This window comes from Netta rufina (genome assembly GCF_964035555.1).
Source record: "Netta rufina genome assembly, chromosome: 4".
NCBI classification, from domain to species: domain Eukaryota; kingdom Metazoa; phylum Chordata; class Aves; order Anseriformes; family Anatidae; genus Netta; species Netta rufina.
Genome location: NC_140127.1, coordinates 7,936,413 through 7,948,828, shown reverse-complemented (window position 1 = coordinate 7,948,828; position 12,416 = coordinate 7,936,413). Strand labels below are relative to the sequence as shown.

Genomic DNA, 12,416 nt, shown 5'->3' with positions numbered 1-12,416 from the left:
CAAGCAGTAAAGCCAGAACTGAGTTATACACCAGTTATATGTTAAACTACAGGAAAATAATGGGTATTCTCTTCATCAGGATAAAAATAGACTAAATATACTGAGAAGTGGAGTATGAGACACATTGCAAGACAGCCAAATACATATAGCTCATGGCTCCCCATTCACTCTGTTCGGCTCAGACCTCGTACCTGTCCCTTACTGGGGACTTCCTTCCCTCTCACCTGGGAACCAGGACACGGCACTAATAGAAATCACTGGGGAAGGCACCAGAGAGGACATGAAGACCTAGTGATTTAGACAGCAGTGGTATGAACAGGCAATGACTGGTCCCTCAGGTGCTGTGGGGTTGTGGAGTAATACTAGGAGCCTCCCAAAGGCAGCACCCCAGGCTATCTATTCCTTAATTTGAATTTCAATGTGCAAGACAGAAAAGCAGGAGCCAAGAGACATTCCCAGTCAGTGCTACCTTGTCTTGTAACAATGTGCAAATCCTCCTGATTCTGCAGATTAAAGCAAATACAGGGCTACATTTCCAATTTGTCCAGATATGTAAACTTCATCTATGAAGTTTGATTTAAAAATATATGCACGTGCATGCATGTACTTTTATCTAACTTCACTGCTGCATATGCAAGACAGGCTGCGTCTTAAGCTGCAACACAATTCTTTCACAGAACAAAAATGCTTTGTCAGCAGAACAAGTCCCTAAAATGCCTCTGGAGTCTTTCAGAACGTCTCCAAAGTCCTCTTTTTGTCTACTAAAGTGAGGCACTCACATTAAATACTCTTAAGAAAACCTTGGAGACTGAAGAGTCTTAGATTAGGTTTAATAGGTGCCGTGTACATTAACATGCAGTACCTTAGCTGTAAAGATGTACCTCCCTGTAACTCACCACTTCACGCATTTGTGTGACATTTATGTGTAACAATACGTGGTAGGTATACTTACACTGTGCTTCGTGCTACAGACATAAAACCAGAAGCGCTTGCATGAAAAAGCTGGTCTAGTTTCTGGAACAAAAGAAATCACATTTTTGTGTAGCCTAACAAAACAAAACAATAAAAAACTATTTGAGGGAAAAACTACAATCGATGCTTTTAACAGAAAAGACCTTTATTTGGTCATTTGAGAAGTACAGGGAGAAGTACACCATGTATAGAAATTCAAGACCAGTTTAATGCCAACCCTTTACAGACCATAGGGACACTGTAGGGACTCCACTTTTACTCTTGATTTGAAAGTAGAAACAGAGGAAGGAATAAAAATGGACACAAACTGAGCCATATTTGTATCACCCCCCTGATTCCAGCTCAGCCAGCAGAGTTATGACATTTTTAAGCTCTTCAGCCAAGCTACATGAGGCTGCACTCATTGAAGACCCAACACGCCCCCTGCTAGCCCTACGGAAGGGCTCACAGGTGAGAAGTGAAGCCACAGCTCCAAGACATCCATTTCAGCACTTGGCCAAAGCTCTTAAATCAGATAAAAATAAATTGGATTACAGTTAAGACAACCTGTGACTTTTTATTTTTTAAAGAAAAAATATTTGACAGACACTCCGGTTAATACACAATCGTGGGACAGATCAGGTAACACTGAAACTGAAGAGCAAGGACTTGTAACTAGGAGTTCCTGACCCCTGGTATATTCTGACACTGCAGGTTAAATTTTGCTAAGATCATCAATAAATCACTAAAAGCAATCATGTCACCTCAACTCACCATGCACTGAGTGCCAACCAAGGTACACGATCAGCACTAGTGCAGACATCCATCCCACTCAAACTGAAGCATTAACCACTGGCGTAACCCCCAACTCGTGTTTCATCTTCTGACCCCAACTAACTAGATGCAGAGGTACAAATGAGAGCAGCCCAGCATACAAAGGCAGCTCCCTTGCTTGTGATCATCTGTTGAGATGTTCAGGAAAATTAGAACTTGATTTTTTCTTAACGTTCATGCACACTTCGCAACAGGCACTAGTGGTACAGGTTTTGAGGTCACAGGAATACTTGTCATGCACTGCATTTAGGAAACCTTAGAATTGATATGGAGAAGAGTGCACACATTAAAATAGTAATTACTTGTTCTTTTGGGTAACACACCCAACTTTGTAAGTATAAAACCAAACAAACCGTAACATGAAAATAAATAAAATAGCTTCCTTGGGAAACAAAATAAATTCTGCATTTGCCATTCATTTTTTTTTTAAAGCTCTTAAGATGGAAGTTTCAGGGTAAGAACCGCACGTGTCTCTACCCTTTCTGTCCAGGAACAGCTCTAAGCCAACTACTGAGCACTGAGACAATTCAGTACCACAGGGGCAGCAGGAGATCTTCAGAATTTAACTACTCCACGTCCCACTATCATCCTGTGAACAGCACGTCTCATCTTCTCACTCTGAAGGCTAGTTGCTGTCAGAGTCGTTGTCTTCACCTTCTTTTTCAGACAGAGCACGTGTGGATGAGTCGTTGGCTTCTCCCAGAGGAACAGCCCCTTTCCGCTGTGGCAGGACGCTGAAAAAGGCCTCCTTCCAGTCTCTCTTCTCCAGGTATGCAAGGATGATTTCAAACACTGCAACGTCAAGAAAGACCATCAGCTCTTTTACATGTAGCTAACTGAACTGCTGATAGGAACACACCCCCACATTCATTTCTACAGAGGTTTACGTGCATTTGGTTATTTAGAAAAATTCCAGGCTACCCAAAAAAACATAGGCTGGGGCTCTGCAGTAGCACAGAAGGCAGGAGGAGGCTCTATGGTGATAAGTAAACCAGACGTGGATGACAAATCTGGGGCATAAGGGTCGTTCCTCGGGCTCAAGGCTACAGGAATAGTATTAACACCACTGGGGAATGCTGACTTCAGAGAATGCACCCAGTTCAAGTGTTCTCAATGCCAAGTGACAGAATACTAGAAAGGATCAAAGGAATTAAAGAGGGAAGAAAAAAAACCTACAGAGTTAGGCAAGCATTCAGAAAGGGAGGAGCTGCACAGCTCTCATACTCACTGAGAGTCAAGTTACAAGAAAGTGTCACATTTACAAGAGGTTTCCTGGATCCAGCCTTACTGGACAGCCAGCCAGGATCCACAGTTTACAAGACTGTGTGACACTGATATCAAAGAGCTGGCCATTTTATTAAACAGGTTATTCCCCTCAGAACTACTGTGAAGATATGATCTCTCCAAAGACTGTAGCAGAAACAGTTGCTTAAGAAACAGGAAGAGTACAAGGAGCAAGTTATCTGCTTTGTGTAGGAACTCCCTTTACCTGCATAGCAAAAACAGGACTGATGGAAAGAGAGTGGCTTCAACAGCACAACAGGGGCTTTGACATGGGGCTGCAACAGCAACAAAAATACGAAGCAAGGACAGGAAGAGGCAGTGCAAACAGTTAACAGACATCACTGCAGACTGGGGTGGAACAATAGTGGTCCGGTAACAGACACTGCAAAGTATTAGCCTTGGGACAGAAAGCTGAAGATTAAAACAGTTGCTCTCAGCTACACTGGCAGTTGTGTTTTGCACTGATTTCACATCTTCCAAGGTTTAACATTCCAGATCAAGGTGGAAAAAGTTTCATCTCACAGTTTGTCAGTTTTCTAGCACATTTCACACATGTATGCATTCCTCGTGCCATTATAACGTGACAAGGCAGGCACTGAACTGCCTGTGGAGGTATATGGGGCCGTGATCCCAAGAAAGGTTAAAAAAAATCAAAAAATAAGAAGCAAGAAGTGGATTCCACTGCTAACGATGCTGTCAATCTCCCACCACTAGAGGGCCCCATTTAATTAAAGTGCTTCAAAGACTATCAAGGCAGTTAACAACTAATTTATTCTGCAGGATTTTCCAAATTCACACCTATTAGAGGTATTTCCACAGTGAGCAGGCAGGTCCCAAAGTCTCATCTGGCAAGCCCCATCCTGTGCTCTGCCAGCTTCCATTTCTGCACCAAGAGCAGGCATCCAGAAGTCAAAATAAATAAACCAGAAACCACGTGCAATTACACGTTACACAAAGCAATGAGGTAGTCATGTTCGCAGGAAAATACAAAAATCTCAGTGCAAATAACAGAGAAAAAAACAGAACAAAACAAACAAACAAAAAAAAACCACACTGATTTGAATGCTTTAGAAGGGCAGGGGCTTTAGAAGGGCTCTTACCTAATCTGAAATCTCAGCAACTAAACTGCAGTGAAATCAGGTGCCTACAAATCTGGCACAGGAAACACGTGCAAGACCGTAAAGCATATAAATGAAAGCCTCAGTGTAGGCAATCTGATCTATACCCAGTGCTCAAACCTGTAGGAGACAACCTCCAAAAACACTGACACTAGAGGTCAGCATAAGATTATCGCAGAAAAACTCTAGTACTCCAGTAAAACTCTACAGCTATCATAGCTTCTGATGAGTAACACATAAAGCCTTGCTGGTCTATGTAAAGAACATTGAAATATCATGTTTTAGAAACATATACATTATCCAATCCATTGTACGTGTAATATCTTTTAATTCTGGGGACATCCAATTAAAAGGAAGCTATAAGGTGTATTTTCCTCTATGTTTAAATCTGTAGTTTCATGTATCATGCCAATGCACATCTAATCAATCAGTGGCCTTTCCAGAAATTGAAGTTATCATCAAGCAACTTGTTAAATAAAAAAAGAATCTTGAAACAAAGAGAGGCAAAAAAATGACTTTCACAAGTAGTTCCCATGAAGGTCTGAGATGACCCCATTTTCCCTGTGTAATTCCCTGTTTAAGGACAAAAAGATAATTTAATAATAGACAGAAGAATTAAAGGGGGTGCATGTGTCAAGACTTGATTAAACATCATTGTATGCTTCAATCTGAACCAGGAAACCTGCTAAAAATGCAGTTGCGAAAGCTCAGCAGATGGAGCACTGCTTATACCATGGATCAGTCCACACCTACCTAAGCAGCTACTGCTGAGCAAAGCTGTCACAAGAGGGGAAAGAAAATCATCACATACACTTAAACCCCGAGGGGATACAATGCATGGGATGGTTTCCAACATTGTACTCACCCATGAGGTCTAGAAACAAGGCTGGGATGATAAGAATGCCAGAACTAATTATGGGACAAGTTAACAGAATAGAAGGTGCACTTCTAAGTGGGTAGGGAACTTCCTTAGCTACATTTATATTTAACAGTACCTAAAATATTTAGCGGCTAGGGAAATAACTGATTCCCAAAGGCAATTAGATTAAAAAAAAAAAAAATCAGCACAATAAGTGCACATTTTGAGGGTTTAAATTCTTAACATGGCAGGTATATTTTATAGTAATATAATTATCCTGTGATTTAAAACTTACCATGATTGACTGCTAACACTTTCCGACTGTTCATCTTCACAAAGTTTCCAAGGGGGAGCTGTGCATGACCAATTCCCTGCTCTACAGCTTTTTTGTAAGTAATTCCCTGCAGGAAAGACACCAAAGCAACTGGACTGAGAATCACAATTTTGAATCAGCGCATACAGATTACTACAATCATCATTTCCTTGGAAGAGTCACTGTCATGCTATTACTTTACAAGATACTTAGAAACACATCCAGGTAAGATTGTACCTGCTTCAAGGGCTACCTTTGAAAACCTTCCTACCCTGAATACGTGACACTGTGATGTATGGTCAGAAGGACTGTAAATAAAATCTGGTCACACAGCTCTAGGACATGTCAGCCACAATCTGTTTTAAAGGCAAGTCTGAGCTTAAATAAACAATTACTCAGGTTACACTAACTGGGTATTTTTTTGAGAGGAAGAATAAAAGGAAAAAGAATTTTCTTTTTTAAAACCAGCAAATTCTGTACCCAACATAGGGAAAAAAAATAAATACTCTGAAAAGTGAGTAAACCATATTTATTATACCATAATAAATATATAAAGGATATGCTTTAGCTCCCTCCTAGCCTTTCACTGTGGACTAACTGCTGAAGTATCATTTGGTAAGGCTTAAGATTCACCCCTTTTTTTAGCATTACATCGAAGTATCAGACGTCACCAGAAATTACATAGGAGTGTCCCTGAAGAAAAGCAGTAGCAGTGCTTTAATTTCCCAGCTGCATTCTCCATGACATTCCCAGTCCACACAGCACGATCCCACGTGCAGGTATGGAACCAGATCTCTGAGGCATGTGCATTACATAGCCAAACTCTCCTGACAGGCAAACTCATTAAAAAAGGCCATACAAGATTCAAGCGCTGTTCTTCATCTATTTTTGGGCATGTGCACATACAAGCACACACACAAGTGCATGAACAGAAACCAAACCCTTCTGTCTGAAAATATGGCCCTCAGTAAGCTGAGCGGTGTTATTAATTCCATTCCTATATTTAAAATGAAAAGATAAAATCCCAAAAAGTCTCAGCATGTCTGTACTCTGGAACACAAGCCACTGCTACCACTGCAAGCTTTTTTTCTTGTTTTCCTTAAATATTTTTTTGAATTAAATCTTTTTGAAGAAGTTGTCTTATTATTTTTTTTTTGTTAGTTTATATACGTGCAGCATTTATGCCAATAAAAGAGCTCTAAAGCACCATACCCACAGTTTACCTTGTGGTGATTGTGATCCACCAGGCCTCCAATCACATAGGCTTTCTTCTCATCAAGGTCGCTGAGAACATCTGGGGAATCTGAGGTAAGATATACTAGGTCTTCCTTCTTTATTAGCTCACTGTAATGCTCTGTTCTAATTTGGATATCCTAAAAGAATTAGTTAAAAGAAGGTACATTCAACTGATGAATTGCTGGACAAGATTACGGACCCAAGACAGAAGAAGGAAAAATAAGAGTATGCAGTTGCTCTATGCCTCTCATTCATAGATAAGTACATCACACAGCACAGACTGAGCTCTGCATAAATAATCCACAGCCTCAACTATAGCTCCCTAACGTACCAGCTTGTAAAAATTGAGAACCTTTCTGAAATCCCAAAAGAACTTTGTAAAACCTTAAGATCCTGTGATTCCCTTCAGATCTTACATTATGTCCCCTAAGGGATCCCAATCATTTTCAAGTCTACCTTTCTGAAAGGCAAGGCCAGAAGTAAATGCTAAATTAACATTACTTGCTTGGTAGGAGAGGCGTATGTTAGGCTTTTGCACAGTAGTTCTCACAAAAAAAACATGCTGGAAGTAGAACTATTTTTCACTTATGCAAAGCATTCTTATTTAGGCTTGTTGGAGCACTTATTTAACAGGGAGTCACAAGGAAAACCAGTGTGAGCTTGACACTGAGTCAAACTACTTCTCTAAAGAGCACTTCAATGTTGAAAGGCAATATAATATAGCAAGGTGCCAGCAGGAGAGTCACATCATGATTTAAAGTGGTATTTTCCCAATAAAAACACTGAGCACTGTCAAGATAGATGACTGTCTAAAATGCATAAATAAGGTAGGCTTGCCTATTCCATCAGAGAACGGTATCTGTTCAATAAGAACACGTGAAGACTGTATATGTGGAGTTTTTTAAGCAAAAAACAAATCTAGATTCAAGATTCACTGAATCTAGATTCACTAGCACTGCTTGATTTATTTCATTATTTTAGAGCCACACTAGATTTTTTTTAGTATTGCTCTGATGCCACGGAAAAAAAAAAGAAGAAAAAACAACCACACAGATCCTTCACAGCAAACAACCTAGCTAACAATCACAATGAAGATTTCTTTTCCCCTTCTTAACAGAAACAGTCAATTATTCACCTTCCAGTTCACCCATCCTTTGTCGTTTTCATTCATGTTGCTCTTCAGCTGTCCGCCATGGCTGGTCAAGTAAAACTTAGAAAAGAACAACAAAAAGGTACATAGAACTGAAATGTTAACATGCCAATGTTTTTCCACTCTGCACAAAACTTTTTTTTTCTACCCTTAAGTATTAGCTAAAACTCTTACTATTTAGCTAAAAGTGGTCCTAAGACCACGTTCAGACAGGTAGAGGCAATTTTAAAGACAAATACATGCAGTCACTTTTTTTCCCCCCCCTCTGTGTCTGTCAGACAAAATTGACTATCAGCTGTGTTTTTGTAGCATGAAAACATCACTGACATGCACATACTTTTACAAATGTGAATTTTTATAACATGTGGACTGAAAATTAGTCAGGTACAACAGAAGTAATTTTTTTTTTTTTTACGCTAAATAAAGGCCGCTTCTTTATTTTTCCACCCCCACTTGTGGCACAGCTGCCCTCTTAAACTTTGTACGTGGCAATACTGTCAGTTCCCAGCTTGTTTAGACATACCTGCACAGGATGGAATGCTTTGCGGTTTTCTGCGTAACATCTCTGAATTTGCTTGTGAAGCTTCTTAACATCCTGTACACAACACAATTTGTTTTTACATAGTCCTTCAGACAGACCACCACAAAATGCTTTACCATGAGCCAGTCAGAAGCTAAAGAGAGAAAAAGGAGGCTTTTAACTGGCAAAAGTGACTATGGAAAGAGAGTGGACATCAGACCCTATGAGACAAAAGAGCTGTTGTCAAAGGGATTATGCTGACATGGAAACGTGCAACTTGTACAAAAGTGTGTTTAGACACCTCCATGCATGTGCTTGATTTGCGTAGTTCAATGAAGTGAACAAAACAAAACATAAAAATCACCGAGGTTTAATTATATATTGAAACACAACTCAGAATTCATCTGAGGAATCTAGTAAATTTACCACTCTGCAACAACTCTCAGTGGGTGCTGGACATGCTCCACCTTACAGTCAACAAGAGGTGAGACAGGCTTTGCAAAACCCTGAATTCAAGTGTTCTTGCAGGGTGGTGAAGTCCCCGGCAGCAGCAGTATGGGAGGAGAGAGGTCTGTCTCCAACACTGCACTCTTACAGGAGGCTGCAGTTTAACATGTGTTCCTTGTAAAGGTGTTTGATGAAAAAATGGCAGACCAAGCATCCTGACCAGCAGCTGCATATCACGCTGATCTCTCTCATTTTCACCTATCCTGCAAACATCTCACATACACTTTTATCCACTCTAAACTTTCAGACATGGGCTGAATTGTATTGCCCTGTCCCAACTGCCTATGGTGTCATTGAGAGAAAAAGCTCAGCAGACTCATGCTAAAAATTCTGATTTCAGTGAATCCTTGCTAACACTGCTGGGAGCCTCAGGTCCCTTTCAAAACAGCATTTGTTGCATTTGCAGCCTCTCTAGCAAAACCATTTTGAGGTAGAACTGCATGTATCATCAGGCTGAAGGCATTGCACAAACTGTTCCTGTACTCCTGTTTTTGGAACCAAGCTAACGGACCACATCACCATGAAGGTGAACAAAACCTTTAGTCATCTTACAAAAAGGTATATTTAAAACCCCGAAAAATTCACCTACTGATGTGAGCAAGTCTAGAAGTCATCACAATCTGAAATATTTGAAATATAATATGAAATATTAACTATCCTCTGCTACTGCATCAACACTGCCACGGGAGCACCCGTCAACATTTGCGTTTGGTAGGTATATTTCTTTTACCTTTAGCACCATTAAGTCATCGAAGCTGCAGTCCACAACGAGGCGAAGAGTACTGGGAACAACTTCCCTTCGCATACGCTTTCTGCCACTCCCTTCACTATTGGAGTCCAGTTTTGACTGACGTTCTAATTTTCTCTTCTGACGTTTTTCTTTTCGTTTCTGTCTAAATAAACAAACAAATTAATCTTTAAAAAGTGCAGCCAAATCTCCTGAGGTACACGTTATGCACACATAGTTCTGTGATCAAGGTGGACGGCCCATAATTGTGGTTGTTTAAACTTCTCTCTGTTGTTTGCATTTGTGTTTTGCTAACAGTGTAATGACACATGTACCCCAGCTTTGCTTGTGATGTTCTGGATATACCTACAGAGATAGACATCTGTGGCAAATCCAAGTGAAATCAACAGTCTCATGGATTTAATGGTGCTCCGAACCAGGTCTCCTAATGGAAACAACCACGAATATTCACAAAATTGCAATAAAACTGTGCAGGACAATTTACCTCCTGTTTCACTAAGCAGAATTTGTCAGACTTCCATCCAAAGCAATTGTTTCTTCCTAGCCTATTCTCCCAGTGTAGCAGGCAGTTGGTAGATTTCAGACAACTTTAAGGTCTCTTAACAGCTGCTACTTCAGCGAGGAACACTTTTGTTTTCAGCAGGACAAGGATACACCATGATCAGCCCACTTGCAGGTATGTTTTATCTCAACACCAAAGCAACACCAAACCCACCATCTTCCAAAAACTTTTTAACAGATTGTTCATCAACATAACTTATGGGAAAAACATATTCAGTGTTTTTCAAGATTCTCTGGGTCTGACAGCAACAAGGAATGGGGAACGGCCCACATATAACTTCTCCCTTTCTACAAGTCAATAATAAGCAAGTTTGAATCCCTTCTGGTATCTTCTTCAAGCTGAGGAACACTTCTAGTATGAAGGGAGGATGCTTACCTTTAAAGCTTCTTCATACTCAGATGGAGCAGCCTGTGACTACTGCTTTAAACCTAGTGTGGGAGAAAACTGGTTCAACTGCCTTGATTTGCTCAAGCAATCTACACACAGATTCTGCTGATGCATTGTTACTGTTAGATCTCACTACTACACACAATCCTAGCAACGACACTTTGTGAACCATACCTACGTAGATCCTTCTGTTCTTCCCACTGTTTCTGCTTCAGTAGTTTCTTCCTTTGCCTCTTGGACAGGGACTCAAGGCATTCTACCTCATCTGAGCCTTCCACCTGTCTGTCTACTTGACTGTCGCTAGACTTCACCTTTCCTTCCACATCAGGAACGTCGGGGGGCATGGTGTTTTCTGTTGGCACCTCTGGACTTTCTGTTGGCGTTTCTGATGACATTAGTTATTGGTTGGGTTTACTGACTCGTATCTTAAAACGTGATGGCTATTTCATAAAAAGCAAGCTTTTCTTTCGCCAATTCTGTAAGAAATAGAGAAGTAGATATTAGATTTATTAGCAAGAAGTTCAATCAGGACAAATATCACTCTACACCTATCACAAACCTGAATAAAGCATAAACAAGAGATGGACCTTTTTTGTTTAAAGTAAGATTAGTGCCTTTGCAAGTGCTAATATATAAAAAAACGTAGAGATTGTGACCTGTATTCTGAACAAATCTGCAATTCTGCGTATTATCAGCAGCTATTCAACAGTTTCTAATGAAAAACCATGAACACAAAACCACACACAAGCAGGGAATCGTACTGGATTAAATATAAGAGGAAAAAAAAACAATAGCTGTACTGCTATGCATCACAAACTATTACCAAATATTCAAAGCAACAAAGACATTGATGTATCTTGCATCAGCACTTCAGGAAACTATATGAAATAAAAGCTATTTGGGCAAAACAACAACAGAAAGTGTTGTGAACACGCTGTACACCTTCAAAATTATTTTTTATTTCTTCTGCAAACCAGAACCACTGACCACGGCCAGCACTACAAGTAAGGGCAGGAATAAAACGAAGCGTTACTCAGCAAGATGCTCTGCATCCGAACTGACTAAAGCGATAACCCTGCTCTCTTCCCTCCCGATTGCTGTTCTCTCACAGGTCCCTTCAGCACCCCCCTGCTGCTCAAGCTCTGTGCCATTCCCCAAAGGCACCTGCATCGCTGGCGAGCACCCCACCTCCACAGCCAACAACCGCACAGCCACCAAACACACCCCACAAAACCAGCAGAGCTCCAGCTAACACCAGTTTCCTTTACGGGGCGTTACAAGGCCCAGGGGCCGAGCTGTGGGTGCCTAAAGGGAGGGAAAGAGAGCCCCGCTCGCAGCCTGCTCCCCGCCGCCATTTTGCCTCCCTCCCTCCCTGCCTGCCCCTGAGCCCCCTCCATGGGGCAACGGCCGCGTGCGGAGGGGGGGGGGGGGAGGACGTACCCGCGAGCCGCCCCGCGCGCGCGCCGCCCGAGGAGGGAGGGGCGGGGGAAGGAGCGGCCGCCTCCCCCGCGCATGCGCACGGCGTCACCCCCTCGCCGCGCCTCCAAATCCCGGCGGGCAGCAGGGAGCCGTGACGCAGCTGAGGGGAGCCCCCTGTCGCCTCCCCCCCCCCCCCAAATTTCATATTTATTACAGTTGTATTAAAAGTCACAAACCAGCTGTATGTGGTCACTACAGTACGCTGCTGACCTTGCGCTGCCCGTGTTGGGTGCTTGCTGTCACATTTGGTTTCCTTTGCGGCTGTTTCTCGCGTTGCTTTAAAAATAACTCCTTAAAACCTCCTTCACGTTGCTATTAATATCTAGATCGGTGCACCAGGCTGCTCAGCAATCCCCAAAGCACCGCTGTCCCTGTGGAGAACCCTTCGTTTTCATTTGATCGTTAAGCGGCTGACAGTCAGTTGCTGAGAGAAGCCCGTTTGTTTGCTTTCCTTTTTGAAAAATCAAA

General features: G+C 41.7%; 1 protein-coding gene across 2 annotated transcripts; it reads right to left on the bottom strand.

Annotated features, from left to right (window-relative positions):
- Positions 1–1,166: 1,166 nt before the first annotated feature.
- Positions 1,167–11,949, bottom strand: TRMT10A (tRNA methyltransferase 10A). 2 transcript variants are annotated; one of them, XM_084286181.1, is made up of 8 exons: positions 11,910–11,949; positions 10,644–10,945; positions 9,503–9,665; positions 8,269–8,340; positions 7,731–7,805; positions 6,583–6,732; positions 5,342–5,447; positions 1,167–2,577 (listed from the first exon to the last, which is right to left on the bottom strand). In XM_084286181.1, the coding sequence occupies exons 2-8, from the start codon at positions 10,862–10,864 to the stop codon at positions 2,411–2,413; spliced, it is 954 nt and encodes a 317-aa protein (XP_084142307.1). In that variant the 5' UTR covers positions 10,865–10,945; positions 11,910–11,949; the 3' UTR covers positions 1,167–2,410. The 2 variants fall into 2 exon arrangements, with proteins under 2 accessions (XP_084142307.1, XP_084142308.1); XM_084286182.1 differs by lacking the exon at positions 11,910–11,949 and adding an exon at positions 11,694–11,825.
- Positions 11,950–12,416: the final 467 nt, after the last annotated feature.